A 25,674-nucleotide genomic window follows, 5' to 3' on the forward strand; every position below is an offset into this window, starting at 1 on the left:
GGCCAGGCTGTGGGGCTATGGGCCAGGCTCTGGGTCTGTGGGGCAGGCTGTGGGGCAGGCTGTGGGGCAGGCTATGGGGCGGGCTGTGGGGCAGGCTATGGGGCAGGCTGTGGGGCTATGGGGCAGGCTGTGGGGCAGGCTATGGGGCAGGCTATGGGGCAGGCTGTGGGTCTCACCCAGGGAGCTGCGGGCGCCCTCGGGGACGTTCTCGTACTCTTCGCCCGGCGCCGCTGCGGGAGACGCGTCAGGGGGACACGGGGACGTTGGGGACATCGGGGACATCGGGGGACGCGTGGGGCCGTGGGGGGCCATGGGGCCGTGGGGGGACACTGGGGACACGTGGGGACATCGGGGACGCGTGGGGATGATGGGGGACATGGGGCTGTGGGGCCATGGGGGGACACTGGGGACATCGGGGACACTGGGGACACGTGGGGCCGTGGGGGACGTTGGGGACATCGGGGACGCGTGAGGCCATGGGGGGACACTGGGGACAGTGGGGACATCGGGGACATCGGGGACGTGTGGGGACGATGGGGGGACATGGGGCCGTGGGGCCGTGGGGGGACACGTGGGGACATTGGGGGACATCGGGGACATCGGGGGACACGTGGGGACGATGGGGGACATGGGGCTGTGGGGCTGTGGGGGACATCGGGGACACTGGGGACATGTGGGGACATTGGGGACATCGGGGGATGTGTGGGGCCATGGGGCCATGGGGGACATCGGGGACATCGGGGACACGTGGGGACGATGGGGAGAGATGGGGCCGTGGGGGGACACTGGGGACATCGGGGACATTGGGGACACGTGGGGCCATGGGGGACATCGGGGACATCGGGGTCAAGATGGGGACCCGGGGACGGGAGAGGGGACGCGGGGCTGGGGGGGGACACGGGGCCAGGATGGGGGATGGGAGAGGGGACATGGGGACACGGGGGCACGGGGACAGGAGGGGACAGGAGGGGACGAGGTGATCAAGGGATGAGGGGACAGGAGGGGACGAGGGGACACGGGGACAGGAGGGGACACGGGGATGAGGGGACATGGGGACACGGGGACAGGAGGGGACATGGGGACACGGGGACATGGAGGGGACATGGGGACAGGAGGGGACACGGGGACGAGAGGACACGGGGACAGGAGGGGACATGGGGACACGGGGGCACGGGGACAGGAGGGGACAGGAGGGGACATGGGGACACGGGGACAGGAGGGGACAGGAGGGGACGAGGTGATCAAGGGATGAGGGGACAGGAGGGGACAAAGGGGGACACGGGGACAAGGGAATGTGGGGACAGGGGACAGGAGGGGACACGGGGACAGGAGGGGACGAGGGGACACGGGGACAAGGGGACACGGGGACACGGGGACAGGAGGGGACATGGGGATGAGGGGACATGGGGACAGGAGGGGACATGGGGACACGGGGGCACGGGGACATGGAGGGGACATGGGGACAGGAGGGGACAGGAGGGACACGGGGACGAGAGGACACGGGGACAGGAGGGGACAGGTGATCAAGGGATGAGGGGACAGGAGGGGACAAAGGGGGACACGGGGACAAGGGAATGTGGGGACACGGGGACAGGAGGGGACATGGGGATGAGGGGACACGGGGACAGGAGGGGACATGGGGACAAGGGGACATGGGGACACGGGGACAGGAGGGGATGAGGGGACACGGGGACAGGAGGGGACAGGAGGGGACAGGGGACAAGGGGACATGGGGACACGGGGACGAGGGGACAGGAGGGGACAGGAGGGGACACGGGGACACGGGGCCGGTCCCCACCCGAGGAGCCGCTGTCCCCCCCCGGGGGGGTCCCGTCCTGCGCCGCCTGGTCCGGGAGCACCTCGCTGGGGACAAGAGGGGACACGGGGGGGTGACCCCGGGGCGGGGACACCGCGGGGACACCGCGGGGACAGGGCGGGGACAGGGCGGGGACACGGGGACAGACGTCACCCACACGTAGCCGGTGGCGTAGGGCTCGTTGCTGTAATCGTCATCCCCCTCGGGAGGTCAGGGGGTCCCGGGGACCTGGGGGGGACAGGGGGTGACAGGGGACACGGGGGGACACGGGGGGGGACACGGGGGGCAGGGGTGTCACCCCCCACCCCCCACTCACCCGGGTCGGGGTGGACGATGGAGACGCGGCGGCTCGGGGGGTGGGGGAGCTGGGGGGACACGGGGGACACGGGGGGACACGGGGGGGACATGGGGACACCTCAGCCCCGTGTCCCCATCCGCTCCCCACGCCATTGTGTCCCCCCCGTGTCCCCCTCCCCCACCCCATGGCAGCCCCCTCCCTCCCCCGCCCCAGCTCCCCCCCGCCTCGCTCCACGGAGCCCTCGTCCCCCTCCCCACCGTGTCCCCCTCCCCCACCTCTGTCCCCATCCCCCACCTGTGTCCCCATCCCCCTCCCCCCACCCGTGTCCCCATGTCCCCTCCCCCCCAGCCCCACAGCTCCGTCCCTCCCCCTCCCCCCGTGTCCCCATCCCACCCCTCCCCCGTGTCCCCTCCCCCCGTGTCCCCATCCCACCCCTCCCCCCGTGCCCCCTCCCCCCCATCACCCACGGGAGCTGCAGGACGGTCTCGGCCGTGGGTCCCCACTGGGGCGGCAGCGGGTGGATGGGGGGCTGCGAGGGGCCTGGGGGGACACGCCGTGGGGCTGGGACACGCTGTGGGGCTGGGACACGCCGTGGGGCTGGGACATGCCGTGGGGCTGGGGACAGGCTGTGGGGCTCGGACACGCTGTGGGGCTGGGAACAGTGTGGGGCTGGGACAGGCCGTGGGGCTGGGACATGCTGTGGGGCTGGGACATGCCGTGGGGCTGGGACACGCTGTGGGGCTGGGACATGCCGTGGGGCTGGGGACAGTGTGGGGCTGGGGACAGGCTGTGGGGCTCGGACACGCTGTGGGGCTGGGAACAGTGTGGGGCTGGGACAGGCCGTGGGGCTGGGACATGCTGTGGGGCTGGGACAGGCCGTGGGGCTGGGGACAGTGTGGGGCTGGGGACAGGCCATGGGGTGAGGGAAACGCTATGGGGCAGGGGACACCGTGGGGCTGGGGACACCATGGGGTGGGGTACACACCGTGGGGCGGGGACACGCCGTGGGGCTGGGGACAGTGTGGGGCTGGGGACACACTGTGGGGCTGGAACACGCTGTGGGGCTGGGGATTGGGGGCTGGCGACACGCCGTGGGGCTGGGGACAGTGTGGGGCTGGGGACACGCTATGGGGTGGGGGACACCGTGGGGCTGGGGACACGCTATAAGGCCTGGGACACGCCATGGGGCTGGGGACAGTGTGGGGCTGGGGATGCGCCGTGGGGCTGGAGACACGCTGTGGGGCACACCGTGGGGCTCGGGACACCGTGGGGCTGGGGCCCACGTGGGGACACGAACGCCGTGGGGCGAAGGACGGAGATGTGGGGCAGGGCCGCCGTGGGGCAGGAGTCACTCACATCTGGAGGGGTGATCACCATGAACGTCCCGGGGGGCGGAGGGGGTGGCCTGGGGGGGGGGGAGGGGGCAGACGTTGGGGGGAGGGGGGTCAGCGCCCCACAGCCGTGGGGGGCACCCAGCCCCACGGCTCCCCCCCACCCCCCCCCCCCCCACTCACTTGTAGTTGTAGTTGTCCACCTGGGCGCCGTGGCCTGGGGGGCAGAGGGGGGGAGGGGGGTGATGAGGGGGAGGGGCGGGACCCCAAATCCTCCCAGCCCCCCAAGTCCCCTCCCAGCCCCCCAACTCACCTCGGGGCCGCCGGCAGCGGGCGCAGAGGGCGGCCAGCAGCAGGGTGGGGGGCAGGAGGGCCAGGCCCCACAGCCCCCCATGGGGCCAGGGAGCCTCCATGAGGCCTGTGGGGAGATGGTTATGGGGCAGCCGTGGGGCACAGATGCCTGGGGGTGTCCCCCCCCGCCCCTTTTCGTGCCCCACACTCGGCAGGTGCCGCGCTGCGGTTGGCAGCCGGCGCAGCTGCCGGCGCCCACGCGGGAACCGGCAACGGTAGCGGGGGGCTCCTGCCCCACAAGTTGGGGGGCCCACAAGTCCGAGAGTTCCAGCCCCACAAGTTGGGGGGCCCGCAAGTCCGAGGGTTCCAGCCCCACAAGTTGGGGGAGCTGCATATCCAAAGGCTCCAGCCCCACCAAGTTAGGGAGCCCGTGAATTCGAGGGCTCCCAGCCCCACAAGCTGGGGGGCCCATGCGTCCAGGGGCTCCTGCCCCACAAGTTGGGGGACCCACAAGTCCAAGGGTTCCTGCCCCACAAGTTGGGGGTCCCATCTATCTGAGGGGTCCAGCCCCCCAAGTTAGGGAGCCCGTGCCTTCAAGGGCTCCTGCCCCACAAGCTGGGGGGCCCACCTGTCTGAAGGCTCCAGTCCCCCAAGTTATGGGGCCCATGTGTCTAAGGCCTCCTGCCCCCCAAGTTGGGGGACCCACGTATCTGGGGCTCCGGCCCCCCCAGGTTGGGGACCCACACGTCGCGGTGCTCAGGGCCACGCCGTGGGGCAGAGCGGCCTTGTGTGTGTCCCGTCCCCTCCCAGCCACCCCGATGAGCCGTGGGGAGTGGGCCCCGCTATGGGGCAGCAATGGGGCAGTGGAGGGACCCCAAGTGCCCCATAACCAGGGGGACTCAGGCGTCTCCGGGCGCCCTAAAACTATGGGGCCCAGGCGCCCCACAGCCCCACGCGCTTTGGGGACCCAAGGCGGCCGGCCGCCCCATAGCTCCCTCGCCCCAAACTGGGGTGCCCCATAAGTAGGGGACCCAGGTGTCCGGGCACCCCATAACTAGGGGGACCCAGGCGCCCGGCTGCCCCATAACTAGAGGACCCAGACATCTGACTGCCCCATAACTGTGGGGGACCTAGGTGTCTGGGGCACCCCATAAGTGGGGGGCACCCAAGCATCCGGCTGCCCCATAACTAAAAGACCCAGACGTCCGGCTGCCCCATAACTGGGGGCACCCAAGCATCCGGCTGCCCCATAACTAGAGGACCCAGACATCCGGCTGCCCCATAACTGGGGGGACCCAGACGTCCGGCTGCCCCATAAGTGGGGGGCACCCAAGCATCCGGCTGCCCCATAACTAGAAGACCCAGGTGTCCGGTTGCCCCATAACGAGAGAACCCAGACATCCGGCTGCCCCATAACCGGAGGGACCCAAACGTCTGGGGCACCCCATAAGTGGGGGTGCCCCAAGCATCCGGCTGCCCCATAACCACAGCACCCCACAGCTCCCTGGGGGTCAACCCAGGTGTCCGGGCCCCACATCCGCCCCCCACATCCCTCCATCCCCCCCCCCCCCCCCCGCCCCATACCTGCGCCCGGGCGACGTCCGGCGCTGCCACCTCCTGCGCCCCGATCCCCCAGCGCAGGCGGGAGGGGGCCCCCCCCTCCCAGGAAGCTGCGGGTGCCGCCGTGGGGCAGGAAACGTGTGGGGCAGGAAACGTGTGGGGCAGGAAACGTGTGGGGCGGGGAGCGTGCGTGCGCGGGGGGACACACAGCAGCCAAGGGAGGGTGTAAAGGGGTTTATTGGGGGGCTGTGGGGCACCCCACTGGTGTCGGTGACCCCCCCCCCCCACCCGCCGTGGGGCGGCGATCCCTTGCCGTGGGGCGGCGACCCCTTGCCGTGGGTCAGCGGCCCGTTGCCGTGGGGTGGTGACGGCCGCCGTGGGTCGGTGCCACCCGCTGTGGTGGGTCGGTGCCAGCCGCCGTGGGTCGGTGCCACCCACTGTGGGTCGGTGACCCCTTGCCGTGGGTCGGTGACAGGCGCCGTGGGTCGGTGACGACCGCCGTGGGTCGGTGACCCCTTGCCGTGGGTCGGTGACAGCCGCCGTGGGTCGGTGTCACCCGCCGTGGGTCAGCGACCCCTTGCCACGGGTTGGGGTCCCCCGCCGTGGGGCTGTGACCCCCCGCCGTGGGGCGCTGCCACCCGCCGTGGGTCAGGCGAGGACGTGGGCCACCGGCACCTTGGCGGGGCGGCCGCCCCGCGGCACCGCGATGTCCCCGGCGTCATCGTCATCGTCATCGTCGGGGGGCAGGCCTGGGGGAGGGGCGTCAGGGGGGACCCGGGGGGGACACAGGGGACAATGGGGGGACACGGAGGGGACGGGGGGGACAGGGGGGACAGAGGGGGCAGGAGGGGACACACGGGGACATGGGGACACAGAGGGGGACACGGGGGGGACAGGGGGGACAGGGGGGACGTGGGGACATGAGGGGACAATGGGGGGACATGGGGGGACATGGGGACACAGGGGGGACATGGGGGGGACAGGGGGGACACAGGGATGTGGGGACAAGGGGGACACAGGGGGGACAGGAGGGGACATGGGGACACATGGGGACGTGGGGGGGACATGGGGGGACAGAGGGGGACACAGGGGACACATGGGGACATGGGGGACAGAGGGGACAGGAGGGGACATGGGGGACACAGGGACATGGGGGGACACGGGGGGAGAGGGGGGACAGGGGGGACGTGGGGACATGAGGGGACAATGGGGGGACATGGGGGGACGTGGGGACACAGGGGGACATGGGGGGACATGGGGACAGGAGGGGACGGGGGGGACATGGGGACACAGAGGGGGACAGGAGGGGACAGGAGGACAAACAAGGACATGGGGACATGGGGGGGACAGGAGGGGACATGGGGACACACGGGGACACGGGGACATGGGGGACGTGGGGGGGACAGAGGGGGACACAGGGGACACGTGGGGACATGGGGGGACAGAGGGGACAGGAGGGGACAGGGGGACACACGGGGACACGGGGGATGGGGGGACAGGGGGACATGAGGGGACAATGGGGGGACACAGGGGACAGGAGGGGACACAGAGGGGGACACGGGGGGACATGGAGGGGACGTGGGGACACAGAGGGGACACGGGGGGACACAGGGGGACAGGGGACAGGAGGGGACATGGGGGACACGGGGACACGGGGGGACAGGGGGGACAGGAGGGGACAGCGGGAGGGACATGGGGACACGTGGGGACGGGGGGGACACGGGGGGACATGGGGGGACAGGGGACAATGGGGACAAGAGGGGACACGAGAGGACGTGGGGGAGGTGGGGACAGGGGGACACGGGGACACGTGGGGACAGGGGGGGACGCGCGGGGGGTGGGGGTGACGGGGAGGGGACAGGAGGGGACAGAGGTGTGGGGGTGACAAGGGGGTGGGGTGGCGGGGGGGACAGGGGTGACAAGGGGGTGACAGGGGAGGGGACAGGGAGGGGACAGGGGTGACAGGGGGAGGTGACAAGGGGGAGGTGACAACGGGGAGGGGACAAGGGGTGACGGGGGAGGTGACAAGGGGGAGGTGACGGGGTGACAGGGGAGGTGACAAGGGGGGACAGGGGAGGGACAGGGGGAGGTGACAAGGGGGAGGTGACAGGGGTGACGGGGGAGGGGACAGGGGAGGGGACAGGGGGGAGGTGCCGGGGGGTGACAAGTGGCAATGGAGGGGGGTGACAGGGGTGATGGGGTGACGGGAGGTGACAAGGGGGGGTGGCAGGGGTGACGTGGGGTGACCCGGGGTGACCCGGGGAGGTGACACGAGGTGACACGGGGGTGACCCGAGGTGACCCCGGGTGACCCCGGCTCCGTTCCTCACCCCGGGCCTCCCGCTGGGCGCGCCGGCGGTCGCGGACGATGGCGCATGCGCAGGCCAGGAAGGCTCCGCCCCCCAGGGCGCCGACGAATGGGCAGAGGAGGAGGGCGCGGCCCAGCGCGCGAGCCCCGCCCAGCGTCGAGGGGGCGGCCCCGCCCCGCAGGGCATCGCTCACCTGGGGAGGAAGAGGGGGGGACCCGGCTGAGCCCAGCGCTCCCAGTGCTCCCAGTACGGCTCCCAGTGCTCCCAGTACGGCTCCCACTGCTCCCAGTACGGCTCCCACTGCTCCCAGTGCTCCCAGTGCTCCCAGTACGGCTCCCACTGCTCCCAGTGCCCCCCAGGGCTCCCAGTGTCCCCCCCCCCGTGCTCCAGTGCCTGCGCCCCGCCCCGCAGGGCATCGCTCACCTGGGGAGGAAGAGGGGGGGACGCGGCTGAGCCCAGCGCTCCCAGTGCTCCCAGTATGGCTCCCAGTGCTCCCAGTACAGCTCCCACTGCTCCCAATATGGATCCCAGTATGGCTCCCACTGCTCCCAGTACGGCTCCCAGTGCTCCCAGTACGGCTCCCAGTACGGCTCCCAGTGCTCCCAGTGCTCCCAGTATGGATCCCAGTGCTCCCAGTACGGCTCCCACTGCTCCCAGTATGGCTCCCAGTGCTCCCAGTACGGCTCTCAGTACTCCCAGTATGGCTCCCAGTGCTCCCAGTATGGCTTCCAGTGCTCCCAGTATGGATTCCAGTGCTCCCAGTATGGATCCCAGTATGGATCCCAGTGCTCCCAGTACTCCCAGTACAGCTCCCAGTGCTCCCAGTACGGCTCCCCATGGTCCCAGTATGGATCCCAGTGCCTCCCAGTACGGCTCCCAGTGCTCCCAGTATGGATCCCAGTATGGATCCCAGTACAGCTCCCAGTGCTCCCAGTACGGCTCTCAGTACTCCCAGTATGGCTACCAGTGCTCCCAGTACTCCCAGTACAGCTCCCAGTGCTCCCAGTATGGCTCCCAGTGCTCCCAGTATGGATCCCAGTATGGATCCCAGTGCTCCCAGTACTCCCAGTACAGCTCCCAGTGCTCCCAGTACGGCTCCCAGTGCTCCCAGTATGGATCCCAGTATGGATTCCAGTGCTCCCAGTACTCCCAGTACAGCTCCCAGTGCTCCCAGTACGGCTCCCAGTGCTCCCAGTACGGATCCCAGTATGGATCCCAGTGCTCCCAGTACTCCCAGTATGGCTCCCAGTGCTCCCAACATGGCTCCCAGTGCTCCCAGTATGGATCCCAGTGCTCCTAGTATGGTTCCCAGTGCTCCCAGTACTCCCAGTACAGCTCCCAGTGCTCCCAGTATGGCTCCCAGTGCTCCCAGTATGGATCCCAGTATGGATCCCAGTGCTCCCAGTACGGCTCTCAGTACTCCCAGTATGGCTCCCAGTGCTCCCAGTACTCCCAGTACAGCTCCCACTTACTCCCAGTATGGCTCCCAGTGCTCCCAGTATGGATCCCAGTATGGATCCCAGTGCTCCCAGTACGGCTCCCAGTGCTCCCAGTATGGCTCCCAGTGCTCCCAGTATGGATCCCAGTGCTCCCAGTACAGCTCTCAGTACTCCCAGTATGGTTCCCAGTGCTCCCAATATTCCCAGTATTCCCAGTATGGATCCCAGTGCTCCCAGCACAGATCCCAGTATGGCTCCCAGTGCCTCCCAGTATGGATCCCAGTGCTCCCAGTATGGCTCCCAGTGCTCCCAGTACTCCCAGTACAGCTCCCAGTGCTCCCAGTATGGATCCCAGTGCTCCCAGTACGGCTCCCAGTGCTCCCAGTACGGCTCCCAGTACAGCTCCCAGTGCTCCCAGTGCTCCCAGTATGGATCCCAGTGCTCCCAGTACGGCTCTCAGTGCTCCCAGTATGGTTCCCAGTGCTCCCAGTACTCCCAGTATGGCTCCCAGTACTCCCAGTACAGCTCCCAGTGCTCCCAGTATGGCTCCCAGTGCTCCCACTATGGATCCCAGTATGGATCCCAGTGCTCCCAGTACTCCCAGTACAGCTCCCAGTGCTCCCAGTGCTCCCAGTATGGCTCCCAGTATGGCTCCCAGTGCTCCCAACATGGCTCCCAGTACGGCTCCCAGTGCTCCCAGTACTCTCAGTATGGCTCTCAGTGCTCCCAGTATGGATCCCAGTGCTCCCAGTATGGATCCCAGTATGGATCCCAGTACTCCCAGTACAGCTCCCAGTGCTCCCAGTATGGCTCCCAGTGCCTCCCAGTATGGATCCCAGTGCTCCCAGTATGGCTCCCAGTGCTCCCAGTACTCTCAGTATGGCTCCCAGTGCTCCCAGTATGGCTCCCAGTGCTCCCCGTATGGATCCCAGTATGGCTCCCAGTGCTCCCAGTACTCCCAGTACAGCTCCCAGTGCTCCCAGTATGGCTCCCAGTGCTCCCAGTATGGATCCCAGTGCTCCCAGTATGGCTCCCAGTGCTCCCAGTATGGATCCCAGTGCTCCCAGTATGGCTCCCAGTATGGCTCCCAGTGCTCCCAGTACGGCTCCCAGTGCTCCCAGTATGGATCCCAGTATGGATCCCAGTGCTCCCAGTACTCCCAGTACAGCTCCCAGTGTTCCCAGTATGGCTCCCAGTGCTCCCAGTACGGCTCTCAGTACTCCCAGTATGGCTCCCAGTGCTCCCAGTATGGCTTCCAGTGCTCCCAGTATGGATTCCAGTGCTCCCAGTATGGATCCCAGTATGGATCCCAGTACGGATCCCAGTGCTCCCAGTATGGATCCCAGTATGGATCCCAGTACTCCCAGTACAGCTCCCAGTGCTCCCAGTATGGCTCCCAGTGCTCCCAGTATGGATCCCAGTGCTCCCAGTACGGCTCTCAGTACTCCCAGTATGGTTCCCAGTGCTCCCAGTACTCCCAGTATGGCTCCCAGTGCTCCCAGCACAGCTCTCAGTACTCCCAGTATGGCTCCCAGTGCTCCCAGTACTCCCAGTACAGCTCCCAGTGCTCCCAGTATGGCTCCCAGTGCTCCCACTATGGATCCCAGTATGGATCCCAGTGCTCCCAGTACTCCCAGTACAGCTCCCAGTGCTCCCAGTACGGCTCCCAGTATGGCTCCCAGTATGGCTCCCAGTGCTCCCAACATGGCTCCCAGTGCTCGCAGTACAGCTCCCAGTGCTCCTAGTATGGCTCCCAGTGCTCCCAGTATGGATCCCAGTGCTCCCAGTATGGCTCCCAGTGCCTCCCAGTGCTCCCAGTATGGCTCCCCGCCCGCCCCGTGCCCCCCCAGTGCTCCCAGTCTGACCAGTCCGATGAGGTAGGGGCTCCCCGCGTCCCCCAGCAGGTGCGAGGCCACGATCTGCAGCGCCTCGGCCGTGGCGCGGCGCCCCGGGGCCACCACGTCCTGCGGGGACACGGGCGTCACCGGGGGGCACGGGCCACCGGGGGGGGACACGGGCCACCGTGGGGGGGGACACGGGCATCACCAGGGGCACGGGCCACCAGGGGGGACAAGGGCCACCGGGGGGGACATGGGCATCACCGTGGGGGGGACGCGGGCCACCGGGGGGGGGACATGGGCCACCATGGGGGGACAAGGGCCACCATGGGGGGGACACATGGGTGTCACCGGGGGGACAAGGGCCACCGGGGGGACACGGGCCACTGGGGGACAAGGGCCACCATGGGGGGACATGGGTGTCACCATGGGGGGGGGACATGGGCGTCACCGGGGGACACGGGCCACCGGGGGGCTACACAGGCCACTGGGGGGGACATGGGCCACCGGGGGGGACAAGGGCCACCATGGGGGAGATGGGCGTCACCGGGGGACACGGGCCACCGGGGGGGACAAGGGCCACCATGGGAAGGGACACACGCATCACCGGGGGGGGGGAGGAACAAGGGCCACTGGGGGGACACAGGGCCACCATGGGGGGGACAAGGGCCACCATGGGGGGGACATGGGCATCACCGGGGGACACGGGCCACCGGGGGGGACATGGGCCACCATGGGGGGACAAGGGCCACCATGGGGGGGGGGGACATGGGCGTCACCGGGGGCACGGGCCACCGGGGGGACAAGGGCCACCATGGGGGGACAAGGGCCACCATGGGGGGGACACGGGCGTCACCGGGGGGGGGACAAGGGCCACCGGGGGGGACAAGGGCCACCATGGGGGGGACACGGGCGTCACCGGGGGGGACAAGGGCCACCGGGGGGACACGGGCCACTGGGGGGACAAGGGCCACCATGGGGAGACAAGGGCCACCGGGGGGACATGGGCCACCATGGGGGGACAAGGGCCACCATGGGGGGGGACATGGGCGTCACCAGGGGGACACGGGCCACCGGGGGGCTACACAGGCCACTGGGGGGACAAGGGCCACCATGGGGGGGGACAAGGGCCACCATGGGGGGGGGGACACACGCGCGTCACCGGGGGCACGGGCCACCGGGGGCACGGGCCACCGGGGGGGGACATGGGCCACTGGGGGGGACATGGGCCACCATGGGGAGGACACACGCGGGTCACCAGGGGTGACAAGGGCCACCATGGGGGGACACGCATGTCACCGGGGGGATGGGTCACCGGGGGGACAGGGGTCAGCGGGGGGGGACACAAGTGCCACCACGGGGGGACACACAGGTCACGGGGGACAAGGGCCACTGGGGGGACACACGTGTGTCCCTTGGGTGTCCCCACCCTTGTCCCAGGGGTCCCTGTCCCCAGGGTGTCCCCAAGGTGTCCCCAGCCCTGGGGGGGGTGGGGGTGTCCCCTGGTGTCCCCAGGGTGTCCCCGTGGTGTCCCCACCCTCGTCCCCAGCCCTGTCCCTGTCCCCAGGGTGTCCCCTCCCCTGTCCCCTGGTGTCCCCAGGGTGTCCCCTCCCCTGTCCCCAGGGTGTCCCCCCGGTGTCCCCCGCCCGGGGGGGGTCCCCAGGGTGTCCCCTCCCCCGTCCCCCGGTGTCCCCAGGGTGTCCCTCCCTGTCCCCAGGGTGTCCCTCCCCCGTCCCCCGGTGTCCCCAGGGTGTCCCCTCCCCCATCCCCCGGTGTCCCCTCCCCGTCCCCCGGTGTCCCCAGGGTGTCCCCTCCCTGTCCCCAGGGTGTCCCCTCCCCCGTCCCCCGGTGTCCCCAGGGTGTCCCCTCCCCATCCCCGGTGTCCCCTCCCCGTCCCCGGTGTCCCCAGGGTGTCCCTCCCCTGTCCCCAGGGTGTCCCCTCCCCGTCCCCGGTGTCCCCAGGGTGTCCCTCCCCCATCCCCGGTGTCCCCTCCCCGTCCCCCGGTGTCCCCAGGGTGTCCCCTCCCCCGTCCCCCGGTGTCCCCAGGGTGTCCCCAGGGTGTCCCTCCCCCGTCCCCCGGTGTCCCCAGGGTGTCCCTCCCCTGTCCCCAGGGTGTCCCTCCCCGTCCCCGGTGTCCCCAGGGTGTCCCCTCCCCCATCCCCCGGTGTCCCCTCCTGTCCCCGGTGTCCCCAGGGTGTCCCCTCCCTGTCCCCAGGGTGTCCCCTCCCCGTCCCCCGGTGTCCCCAGGGTGTCCCCTCCCTGTCCCCAGGGTGTCCCTCCCCCGTCCCCCGGTGTCCCCAGGGTGTCCCCAGGGTGTCCCTCCCCCATCCCCGGTGTCCCCTCCCCGTCCCCGGTGTCCCCAGGGTGTCCCTCCCCTGTCCCCAGGGTGTCCCTCCCCCGTCCCCGGTGTCCCCAGGGTGTCCCCAGGGTGTCCCCTCCCCGTCCCCGGTGTCCCCAGGGTGTCCCTCCCCTGTCCCCAGGGTGTCCCCTCCCGTCCCCGGTGTCCCCAGGGTGTCCCTCCCCTGTCCCCAGGGTGTCCCCTCCCCGTCCCCGGTGTCCCCAGGGTGTCCCTCCCCTGTCCCCAGGGTGTCCCCTCCCCGTCCCCGGTGTCCCCAGGGTGTCCCCTCCCCGTCCCCCGGTGTCCCCAGGGTGTCCCCAGGGTGTCCCCTCCCCCATCCCCGGTGTCCCCAGGGTGTCCCCTCCCTGTCCCCAGGGTGTCCCCTCCCCCGTCCCCGGTGTCCCCAGGGTGTCCCCTCCCCGTCCCCCGGTGTCCCCAGGGTGTCCCCTCCCCTGTCCCCAGGGTGTCCCCTCCCCGTCCCCGGTGTCCCCAGGGTGTCCCTCCCCTGTCCCCAGGGTGTCCCTCCCCGTCCCCCGGTGTCCCCAGGGTGTCCCCTCCCCATCCCCCGGTGTGCCCAGGGTGTCCCCTCCCCATCCCCCGGTGTCCCCAGGGTGTCCCCAGGGTGTCCCCTCCCCGTCCCCCGGTGTCCCCATGTCCCCGCACCAGCAGGATGTCGGCCACGATGGCCCAGTTGAGGGACAGCAGCGTCTCCCCAGGAAGATGAAGACCTGGGGGACAAAGGGGGACAAAGGGGGGGGGACAAAGGGGGGGACAGAGGGGGGGACAAAGGGGGGACAAAGGGGGGGACAGAGGGGGGACAGAGGGGGACACAAAGGGGGGACAAAGGGGGGGGACAAAGGGACAGGGGGGACAGAGGGGGAGACAAAGGGGGGACAAAGGGGGACAAAGGGGGGACAAAGGGATGGGGGACAAAGGGGGGACACAAAAGGACAGGGGGACACAAAGGGACAGGGGGGACAAAGAGGGGACAAAGGGATGGGGGGACAAAGAGATGGGGGGACAAAGGGGGGACAAAGGGGGGACACAAAGAAACAGTGGGGGGCACAGGGTCCCCAGTGTCCCCAGGGTCCCCATGTCCCCCCCCCACGTCCCCTGTGACCCCCTGACCCTCTGTGACCCTGTGACCCCCTCACACACGCAGCAGCCCCCCTGCCCCCACCCCCCCCATGACCCCCCCCCCAGCAGCCCCCGGCCCCACCCCCCGTAGACCCCCACCCCCTGCCCCCCCCGCCCCCTCACGTAGACCCCATCCCCACCCCCCCATGACCCACATCCCCATCCCCCATCCCCCATGACCCTCCCCTCCCCATCCCCCATCCCCCATGACCTCCATCCCCCATCCCCCCCCCCACCCCCCCATGACCTCCATCCCCCATGACCCCATTCCCCCATCCCCCATGACCCCCACCCCCATCCATCCCCCATGACCTCCATCCCCCACCCCCCATCCCCCATGATCCATCCCCCATCCCCCATGACCCCCATCCCCCATGACCCCCACCCCCATGACCCCATCCCCCATGATCCCATCCCCCATCCTCCATCCCCCATCCCCCCATGACCCCACCCCCCATCCCCCATGATCCCCCATGACCCCCATCCCCCATCCCCCATCCCCCCATGACCCCCATCCCCCCCCCATGACCCCCATCCCCCATTCCCCCCCAAGACATCCCCCATCCTCATCCCCCACCCCCCCATGACCCCCCATCCCCCATCCCCATGACCTCCATCCCCCATCCCCCATGACCCATCCCCCATCCCCCATCCCCATGATCCATCCCCCATCCCCCATGACCCACATCCCCCATCCCCCATCCCCCATGACCTCCACCCCCCATCCCCCAATGACCCCCATCCCCCATCCCCCATCCCCATCCCCATGACCTCCATCCCCCATCCCCCATGACCCCATCCCCCATCCCCCACCCCCCACGACCCCCCGCCCCTCCCCCTCACGTAGGCGGCGGGCGGGCAGGGCCGGGCGCAGAGCAGGGCCAGCAGCAGGCAGGGGGCCGCGGCCAGGAGCCCCCCCCCGCAGAGCTGGGGGTCGGCGCGGGGCCGGCGCGGGCGCAGGCGGCGGGAGAGCTCGGCCCCGCCCCACCCCCAGCACCCCCGAGGCGCAGGTCAGCGCCCCGAAGAGCAGGCTGGGGAGGGGCGGGGGATGGGGATGGGGGATGGGGGATGGGGGACGGGGAAGGTCATGGGGGATGGGGAATGGGGGGATGGGGGTCATGGGGATGGGGAATGGGGGATGGGATGGGGGTCATGGGGGGATGGGGGAGGGGAGGTCATGGGGGATGGGGAATGGGGGATGGGGTCATGGGGGTCATGAGGGGATGGGGGATGAAGTCATGGGGATGGGGGGATGGAGGTCATGGGGATGGGGAATGGGGATGGGGTCATGGGGGATGGGGACGAGGAGATCATGGGGGTGGGGGAAATGGGGGTCATGGAGGGGATAGGGGAGGGGGAGGGGAGGTCATGGGGGATGGGGAATGGGGGGATGGGGGATGGGGTCATGGGGGATGGGGGACGGGGAGGTCATGGGGGATGGGGGAATGGGGGGGATGGGGAGGTCATGGGGGATGGGGAATGGGGTCATGGGGGATGGGGTGATAGAGGTCATGGGGGTCATGGGGGATGGGGAATGGGGGGATGGGGGATGGGGAGGGGGACAGGGAGGTCATGGGGGATGGGGGAATGGGGAGGATGGGGGTCATGGGGGGATGGGGGTCATGGGGGATGGGGGATGCGGGTCATGGGGGATGGGGGATGGGGGATGGAGGTCATGGGGGTCATGGGGGATGGGGGATGCGGGTCATGGGGGATGGGGGATGGGGGATGGAGGTCATGGGGGTCATGGGGGGATGGAGGATGGGGTCATGGGGGGATGGGGGGACAGGGAGGTCATGGGGGATGGGGGAATGGGGGATGGGGGTCATGGGGGATGGGGGATAGAGGTCATGGGGGTCATGGGGGATGGGGGTGGGGGGCAGGGGCAGAGTGGGGTCATGGGGGATGGGGGTCAGGGGGATGGGGAGGTCATGGGAGGATGGGGGTCATGGGGGCAGGGGGAATGGGGGCATGGAGGGATGGGGGGATGGGGGACGGGGTGGGGGGCAGGGGTCATGGGGGATCATGGGGGATGGGGGTGGGGGCAGGGGGGCAGGGGAGGATGGGGGATGGGGGGTCATGGGGGATCAGGGGGTCATGGGGGTCACAGAGGTCGGGGGGATGGGGGTGGGGGATCAGGGGTTCACGGGGGTCAGGGGGATGGGGGATTGGAGAAGGAGGGGTCACAGAGGGGTCAGGGGGTCATGGGGGGTCACAGGGGTCACAGGAGGTGAAGGGACCAGGGGGGACAAGGGGGGCCACAGGGGTCAGGGGACACACAGGGGTCAGGGGACACAAAGGTCAGAGGGCACCCGGGGGTCGGCAGGGCCCCACGCCCTCAGCACCCCCCCATCCCCATCCCCCCCATCCCCCGCTGTCCCCTCTCGTCCCCCCATGTCCCCCGTCCCCATCCCCGCCGTGTCCCCATTGTCCCCATCCCCCGCTGTCACCTCTTGTCCCCTCCCCCACCATGTCCCCATCGTCCCCCGTCCCCGTGTCCCCCGCTGTCACCTCTTGTCCCCCATCCCCTCCCCATCCCTGTCCCCGTGTCCCCCCGTCCCCCGCCGTCACCTCTCGTCCCCCGTCCCCTCGTCCCCCTCCCCTGTCCCTGTCCCCTCCCCCACCGTGTCCCCATCGTCCCCACCCTGTCCCCGTGTCCCCATCTTGTCCCCCTCCCCACCATGTCCCCACCGTCCCCCGTCCCCTCCCCACCGTGTCCCCATCGTCCCCCTCCCCGTGTCCCCTCCCCACCGTGTCCCCATCGTCCCCCGTCCCCGTGTCCCCCGCTGTCACCTCTCGTCCCCCGTCCCCTCCCCTGTCCCTGTCCCCTCCCCCACCGTGTCCCCATCGTCCCCACCCTGTCCCCTTGTCCCCATCTTGTCCCCCTCCCCGCCGTGTCCCCACCGTCCCCCTCGCCCGCCATGTCCCCGCTGTCACCTCATCGTCCCCTCCCCCACCGTGTCCCCATCGTCCCCACCCTGTCCCTGTCCCCTCCCCCACCGTGTCCCCATCGTCCCCACCCTGTCCCCGTGTCCCCATCTTGTCCCCCTCCCCACCATGTCCCCACCGTCCCCCGTCCCCTCCCCCGCTGTGTCCCCCGCTGTCACCTCTCGTCCCCCTGGCAGCGCCGGCCCTGGGCACAGGGCTCCCTCTGCCCGGTGGCCAAGCGGCAACGGTAGAGGAAGGCGGGGGCCCACAGGGCCAGCGCCCCGGTGACAAAGGCCACCGCCGTGAACCCCAGCGTGGACAGCACCAGGCTGCGGCTGCGGGGACACGGCGTCACCCGGGCCCCGCTGGCACCGTGCCACCCCCCGGGGACACCGCGTCACCCCCCCCATGGGGACAAGGGCCACCGTGTCACCCCCCCCCCCCATGGGGACAAGGGTCACCGGGACCCTGTTGTCACCGTGTCACCCCCCCCCCCATGGGGACAAGGGCCACCGGGACCCCGCTGTCACCGTGCCCCCCCCATGGGGACAAGGGTCACCGGGACCCTGTTGTCACCGTGTCACCCCCCAGGGACACCGTGCCACCCCCCATGGGGACAAGGGCCACCGGGACCCCGTTGTCATCATGTCACCCCCAGGGACACCGTGCCACCCCCCCATGGGGACAAGGGCCACCAGGACCCTGTTGTCACTGTGTCACCCCCCCAGGGACACTGTGTCACCCCCCATGGGGACAAGGGCCACCGGGACCCCGTTGTCACCATGTCACCCCCCCATGGGGACAAGGGCCACCGGGACCCTGCTGTCACCGTGTCACCCCCAGGGACACTGTGTCACCCCCCATGGGGACAAGGGCCACCGGGACCCCGTTGTCATCATGTCACCCCCCCAAGGGACACCGTGCCACCCCCCAAGGGGACAAGGACCACTGGGACCCCGTTGTCACCGTGTCACCCCCAGGGACACCGTGCCACCCCCTGTAAGGGGACAAGGGCCACCGGGACCCCGTTGTCATCATGTCACCCCCCCCAAGGGACACGGTGTCACCCCCAAGGGGACAAGGGCCACCGGGACCCTGTTGTCACCGTGTCACCCCCATGGGGACAAGGGCCACCGGGACCCCGTTGTCACCGTGTCACCCCCCCAGGGACACGGTGTCACCCCCCCATGGGGACAAGGGCCACCGGGACCCCGTTGTCACCATGTCACCCCCCATGGGGACAAGGGCCACCGGGACCCCGCTGTCACCATGCCACCCCCCAGGGACACCGTGCCACCCCCCCATGGGGACAAGGGCCACCAGGACCCTGTTGTCATCGTGTCACCCCCCCCATGGGGACAAGGGCCACCGGGACCCCGCTGTCACCGTGTCACCCCCCCCCATGGGGACAAGGGCCACCGGGACCCCGTTGTCACCGTGTCACCCCCCCATGGGGACAAGGGCCACCGGGACCCTCCTGTCACCGTGTCACCCCCCCAGGGACACCGTGTTACCCCCCCCATGGGGACAAGGGCCACCGGGACCCCATTGTCATCATGTCACCCCCAAGGGACACGGTGTCACCCCCCAAGGGACACGGTGTCACCCCCAAGGGGACAAGGGCCACCAGGACCCTGTTGTCACCGTGTCACCCCCCATGGGGACAAGGGCCACCGGGACCCCGTTGTCACCGTGTCACCCCCCAGGGACACGGTGTCACCCCCCATGGGGACAAGGGCCACCAGGACCCTGTTGTCACCATGCCACCCCCCAGGGACACGGTGTCACCCCCCATGGGGACAAGGGCCACCGAGACCCCGCTGTCACCGTGCCACCCCCAGGGACACTGTGCCACCCCCATGGGGACAAGGGCCACCGGGACCCTGTTGTCACCGTGTCACCCCCCATGGGGACAAGGGCCACCAGGACCCTGTTGTCACCGTGTCACCCCCCATGGGGACAAGGGCCACCGGGACCCCATTGTCATCGTGTCACCCCCCATGGGGACAAGGGCCACCGGGACCCTCCTGTCACCGTGTCACCCCCAGGGACACTGTGTCACCCCCCATGGGGACAAGGGCCATCGGGACCCCATTGTCATCATGTCACCCCCCAAGGGACATGGTGCCACCCCCCATGGGGACAAGGGCCACCAGGACCCTGTTGTCACCATGCCACCCCCCAAGGGACACGGTGTCACCCCCCATGGGGACAAGGGCCACCGGGACCCCGTTGTCACCGTGTCACCCCCAGGGACACCGTGTCACCCCCCATGGGGACAAGGGCCACCGGGACCCCATTGTCATCGTGTCACCCCCCAGGGACACGGTGTCACCCCTCCCATGGGGACAAGGGCCACCAGGACCCTGTTGTCACCATGCCACCCCCCAAGGGACACGGTGTCACCCCCATGGGGACAAGGGCCACCAGGACCCCGTTGTCACCATGCCACCCCCAGGGACACGGTGTCACCCCCTCCCATGGGGACAAGGGCCACCGGGACCCCGCTGTCACCGTGCCACCCCCCCCAGGGACACGGTGTCACCCCCCCATGGGGACAAGGGCCACCGGGACCCTGTTGTCACCGTGTCACCCCCCCAGGGGTCAGGGGTCACCCTGTCCCCCCCCCCGACTCACTTGGTGGCCAGGGCCCGCAGGGCGGTGGCCCAGGAGGGGCGGGGGAGGGGCGCGTCAGGGGGCCCCTCCAGGGCCCCGCGGGGGGGCTCTGTCACCACCGTCACCAGCAGGGCCACCGCCACCACCCCCAGCGCCGGCGTCACCTGCGGGGGGGACAGCGGGGTGACACGGGGGGGGCGGGGCGGGGGCCAGGGGGGGCGCCCCTTGGGGACAACCCGGGGTCACCAAGGGGGACGGGGACACCTGGGGTGGCCCTTGGGGACACTGGGGGTGGCCCTTGGGGACAATATGGGGTCACCAAGGGGGACAGGGACACCTGGGGTGGCCCTTGGGGACACTGGGGGTGACCCTTGGGGACAACACGGGGTCACCAAGGGGGACGGGGACACCTGGGGTGGCCCTTGGGGACACTAGGGGTGACCCTTGGGGACAATGGGGGTGACCCTTGGGGACAATATGGGGTCACCAAGGGGGACAGGGACACCTGGGGTGACCCTTGGGGACAGTGGGGTCACCTTTGGGGACAATATGGGGTCACCAAGGGGGACAGGGACACCTGGGGTGACCCTTGGGGACAGCAGGGGGTCACTGAGGGGGACAATATGAGGTCACTGATGGGGACAAGGTGGGGTGACCCTTGGGGACAGCGGGGTCATCCTTGGGGACACCCAAGGATGGGGTCACCCTTGGGGACAGCGAGGGTCACCTTTGGGGACAACAAGGGGTCACCAAGGGGCACAGGGACACCTGGGGTGACCCTTGGGGACAATGGGGGTGACCCTTGGGGACAATATGGGGTCACCAAGGGGGACGGGGACACCTGGGGTGACCCTTGGGGACAACACGGGGTCACCAAGGGGGACGGGGACACGTGGGGTGGCCCTTGGGGACAGCGGGGTCACCTTTGGGGACAGTGGGGGTCACCTTTGGGGACACTGGGGGTGACCCTTGGGGACACTGGGGGTGACCCTTGGGGACAATATGGGGTCACCAAGGGGACGGGGACACCTGGGGTGACCCTTGGGGACACTGGGGTCACCTTTGGGGACACCGGGGTGACCCTTGGGGACAATGGGGGTGACCCTTGGGGACAATGGGGGGTCACCAAGGGGGATGGGGACACCTGGGGTCACCTTTGGGGACAATCCGGGGTCACCAAGGGGACAGGGACACTTGGGGTGACCCTTGGGGACAGTGGGGGTGACCCTTGGGGACACTGGGGGTCACCTTTGGGGACAACAGGGGGTCACCAAGGGGGACAGGGACACCTGGGGTGACCCTTGGGGACAGCGGGGTGACCCTTGGGGACACTGGGGGTCACCTTTGGGGACACCGGGGGTGACCCTTGGGGACAATGGGGGTGACCCTTGGGGACAATGGGGGGTCACCAAGGGGGACGGGGACACCTGGGGTCACCTTTGGGGACAATACGGGGTCACCAAGGGGGACAGGGACACTTGGGGTGACCCTTGGGGACAGTGGGGGTGACCCTTGGGGACACTGGGGTCACCTTTGGGGACAACACGGGGTCACCAAGGGGGACAGGGACACCTGGGGTGGCCCTTGGGGACAGCGGGGTCACCCTTGGGGACACTGGGGGTCACCTTTGGGGACAGTGGGGGTCACCTCTGGGGACAACACGGGGTCACCAAGGGGGACGGGACACCTGGGGTGACCCTTGGGGACAATGGGGGTGGCCCTTGGGGACACCGGGGGGTCACCGAGGGGGACAGTGGCGGGTGACCCCTGGGGACAGCGGGGTCACGGGGCGGGGTTGGGGACACCAGGGGTCACGCTTGGGGACATTGGGGGGTTGGGGTCACAGGGGGTTGGGGTCACGGGGGTGGGGTTGGGGACACCGGGGTCACGGTGGAGGTCGCGGTTGGGGACACCAGGGGTCACGCTTGAGGACACGGGGGGTTGGGGTCACGGTGGGGGGTTGGGGACACTGGGGGATGGGGTCCCGGTGGGGGTTGGGGACACGGGGAGGGGTCCCGAGGGGGGTGGGGACAGGGGGTGGCAGTTGGGGACATCGGGAGGGGTGGCCCCTCACCCGCAGGGCCCAGCGCCAGTCGGCCGCCACCTCCGTCACCTTGGCCCCCGCGATGTACCCCAGCCCGCTGGGGAGGGGCGTCAGCGCGAGCGCCCAGCCCCCACCCGCCCCCCCCCCTCACATCCCACCCCACCCCCACATCCCCTCCCCATATGTCCCCATCCCCCCCCCCCAAGGGTCACCCCATCCACCCACATGTCCCCACCCCCTCCCCACCCCCATAGGGATCACCCCATCCCCCTCCCCCTCCCCCTCCCAAGGGTCACCCCCACCCCCCTCTCCCCCTCCCCATTCCCCCCGGGTCACCCCATCCCCCCCCCATGTCCCCCAAGGGTCACCCCCATCCCCCCACCCCCCTCCCCCAAGATCATCCCCATCCCCCTCCCCATTCCCCCCATATCCCCCACCCCCCAAGGGTCACCCCCACCCCCATCTCCCCCACCCCCTCCCCCAAGATCATCCCCATCCCCCTCCCCATTCCCCCATCCCCCCATATCCCCCATCCCCCTCCCCCATTCACCCCACCCCCCCATCTCCCCCATCCCCCTCCCCCAAGATTCATCCCCATCCCCCTCCCCCATTCCCCCCACCCCCCATATCCCCCATCCCCCTCCCCCATTCCCCCCATCCCCCCATATCCCCCCATCCCCCTCCCCCATCCCCCTCCCCCATCCCCCCATATCCCCCACCCCCCTCCCCCACCCCCTCGCCCCTCCCCCACCTGCCCAGGGGCACGGCCAGGTAGAAGCCCCCCAGGGCGCGGCTGCGGGCGGGGCCGGCGAAGAGGTCGGCGATGAGGGTGGGGGCCAGGGTGCAGTAGCTGGCCTCCCCCACCCCCACCAGCGCCCGCCCCACCAGCAGCGCCCAGAAGCGCTGGGGGGAGGGGCGGGGGCGGCGTCACCCGGGGGGCACCCCACATCACCCGTGGGTGCCCCACGGCCACCCCACGGCCACCCCATAGCTGTCCCACATCACCCGTGGGTACCCCACGGCCCGTCCCACGGCACCCACGGCTGCCCCACGGCAGCCACGGTCACCCCACGGCACCCACAGGTGCCCCACGACTACCCCACAGCACCCACGGCCGCCCCACAGCACCCACAGGTGCCCCACAGCCCACCCCACGGCACCCACAGCTGCTCCACATCACCCATGGGTGCCCCATGGCCACCCCACAGCACCCACAGCTGCCCCACAGCCCGCCCCACAGCACCCACGGCCACCCCACAGCACCCACGGCTGCCCCACAGCCCGCTCCACAGCACCCACAGCCACCCCACAACACCCACAGCACCCACGGCCACCCCACAGCACCCACGGCCGCCCCACAGCCCACCCCACGGCACCCACGGCCCCCTCACAGTTGTCCCACAGCACCCATGGGTGCCCCACGGCCACCCCACAGAACCCACGGCTGCCCCACAGCACCCCTGGGTGCTCCACGGCCCGCCCCATAGCACCTACGGCTGCCCCATAGTTGTCCCACAGCACCCATGGGTGCCCCACGGCCACCCCACAGCACCCACAGCTGCCCCACATCACCCACGGCCACCCCACGTCACCCACAGCCTCCCCACGTGTCACCCATGGGGATCCTGAAGCTGCCCCACGGCCGCCCCACATGTCACCCACGGGGATCCCAAAGCCGCCCCATGGCCACCCCACATCACCCACGGCCGCCCCATGGCCACCCCACATCACCCACGGCCGCCCTGGAGCCACCCCACGTGTCACCCCCAGGGATCCCGAGGCCGCCCCGCATCTGCCCCACGTCCGCCCCACGGCTGCCCCACGTCCGCCCCACGGCTGCCCCACACCTCTCGCGGGACGAAGCTGCTGGCCAGGGTGACGGCGGACCAGAGGGCGATGCCCAGGCAGAGCAGGCGCTTGCGGCTGTGCCGGTCCCCCAAGTACCCGAAAACGGGCGCCAGCACCATGTAACTGCTGATAAACACTGCCAGCGAGCCGTGGGTCAGCCCCACAAGCGTGGGGCGCGACCCCCAAGTGTGGGGCAGCCCCCTAAGCGTGGGGCAGACCTGTCTGCAAGAGGCCGGAGCTGCTGTCCCCGATGCCGAAGAAATCCTCGACGTCGGGCAGGACGCCTGGGAAGGGAGGCGAGAGGGGGGGGGGATGTGGGGCTGCCCCACGGCTGCCCCACGGCTGCCCCACATCCGCCCCACGTACTGGCGACGGTGAAGCGGTCCATGTAGTTGAGCAGGTTGATGTAGCAGAGCACGGCCACCATCAGGCGGGCGCGGGTGGGGGAGATGCCGTGGGGCGCCGTGGGGCAGGATGTGGGGTGGGAGACGCCGTAGGGTGCCGTGGGGCAGGAGGGGGTGGGGGGCCCCTCACCCGGCCCCTCCCCACCGGTGTCGTCGGCCCGACGCAGCACCGGCCCCGACGCCATGGGGCTGCCTCCGGCCTGGGGCGGGGGGCACAGCGACCCACTGAATACCCACCCCCCCCTCTGCCCCATAGCGAGCCCAGCCCCACAGAGTGTCTGCCTCCATAGCCTCCTGCCCCATAGCTGTGCCTAGAACCCAGCCCCCTGCCCCATAGGCCCCCCCTGCCCCACAGCCGCCCCCAGAGCCCTGCCCCATAGCTGACCCCCTGCCCCACAGCCCGTCCCCAGAATCTCAGGCCCTGCCCCATAGCTGCCCCTAAAGCCCAGCCCCACAGCGTCCCCCTGCCCCACAACCACCTCCAGAGCCCAGCCCCCTGCCCCATAGCTGCCCCCTGCCCCACAGCCGCCCCCAGAGCCCAGCCCCACAGCCCCCTGCCCCACAGCCGCCCCCAGAGCCCAGCCCCACAGCACCCCCAGCCCCACAGAGCGCCTGGCCCCACAGCCCCCCGCCCCATAGCTGCCCCCCCAGCCCCTGCCCCCTCCCCTCCCCGTGGGTCCCGGCCCCCAACTCCTGCCCCTCCCCGGCCCCTCACGTGACCCCCCGTCACGTGACCCCGTGGGTTCCCCCCGTTACCCGCCGCCCCCGGCGAGACGCTGCCGCCGCGGCGCCCACGTGACCACGCTCCCCCACGTGACCCCCCCCCGGCCCCGCCCCTTCCGGCCGGCGGAAGGGAACCAATCCGGGAGCGCCGCTGCCAGAAAAGATTTATTGCTGGCCCGTGACGTCACGGGGAGGGACCAATGGCGGGGGGGCAGGGGAGGCTGACGTCACTGCGGGGCGGGGCGGGAGGAGCCAGGGCTCCGGCCGGGCGCCGTGATGTCACAGCCCTTGTGATGATGTCACAGCCCTTGTGATGTCACGGCAGGCCCGAGAGCTCACCGGCGGCTGTGACGTCACAGCGGGGGGGCGGCGCGACATCACTGGGGGTCAGTGTGACATCATCATCGGCGGGGAAGGGGAGGGGCGGCAGCGGGTGTGACATCACTGGGGGGATGGTGTGATGTCACCAGGGGACGGTGTGACATCACCGGGGGGTGGTGTGACATCACCGGGGGCAGTGTGATGTCACCAGGGGGATGGGGTGATGTCACTGGGGTGGGGTGACATCACCAAGGGACAGTTGGACATCACTCGGGGAGGGGGATGGTGTGACATCACGGGGGGTGGTGTGATGTCACCGGGGCGGGGTGTGACATCACCACGGGGCGGTGCGACGTCACCGGAGGACGCTGTGCCATCGTCGGGGGGGTGTGGTGTCCGCGTGACGTCACCGGGCGGCGGGGGGCGGGGCTAG

At 70.2% G+C, this 25,674-nt stretch overlaps 1 protein-coding gene across 1 annotated transcript; it reads right to left on the minus strand.

The window, feature by feature from the left end:
• Window positions 1-5,515: 5,515 nt before the first annotated feature.
• On the minus strand, window positions 5,516-25,014 carry SPNS1 (SPNS lysolipid transporter 1, lysophospholipid). The gene is given in 15 exon segments (XM_072849127.1): window positions 5,516-6,045; window positions 7,626-7,797; window positions 10,909-11,007; window positions 13,884-13,936; window positions 13,939-13,948; window positions 15,201-15,339; window positions 15,341-15,388; window positions 17,465-17,620; window positions 19,923-20,065; window positions 21,976-22,042; window positions 22,697-22,848; window positions 23,793-23,929; window positions 24,012-24,077; window positions 24,160-24,397; window positions 24,954-25,014. Coding segments are annotated over 14 exon segments (1,566 nt in total). The 5' UTR covers window positions 24,383-24,397; window positions 24,954-25,014; the 3' UTR covers window positions 5,516-5,944.
• Window positions 25,015-25,674: the final 660 nt, after the last annotated feature.

This window comes from Ciconia boyciana, chromosome 36 (assembly GCF_034638445.1).
Source record: "Ciconia boyciana chromosome 36, ASM3463844v1, whole genome shotgun sequence".
Classification (NCBI taxonomy): Eukaryota; Metazoa; Chordata; class Aves; order Ciconiiformes; family Ciconiidae; genus Ciconia; species Ciconia boyciana.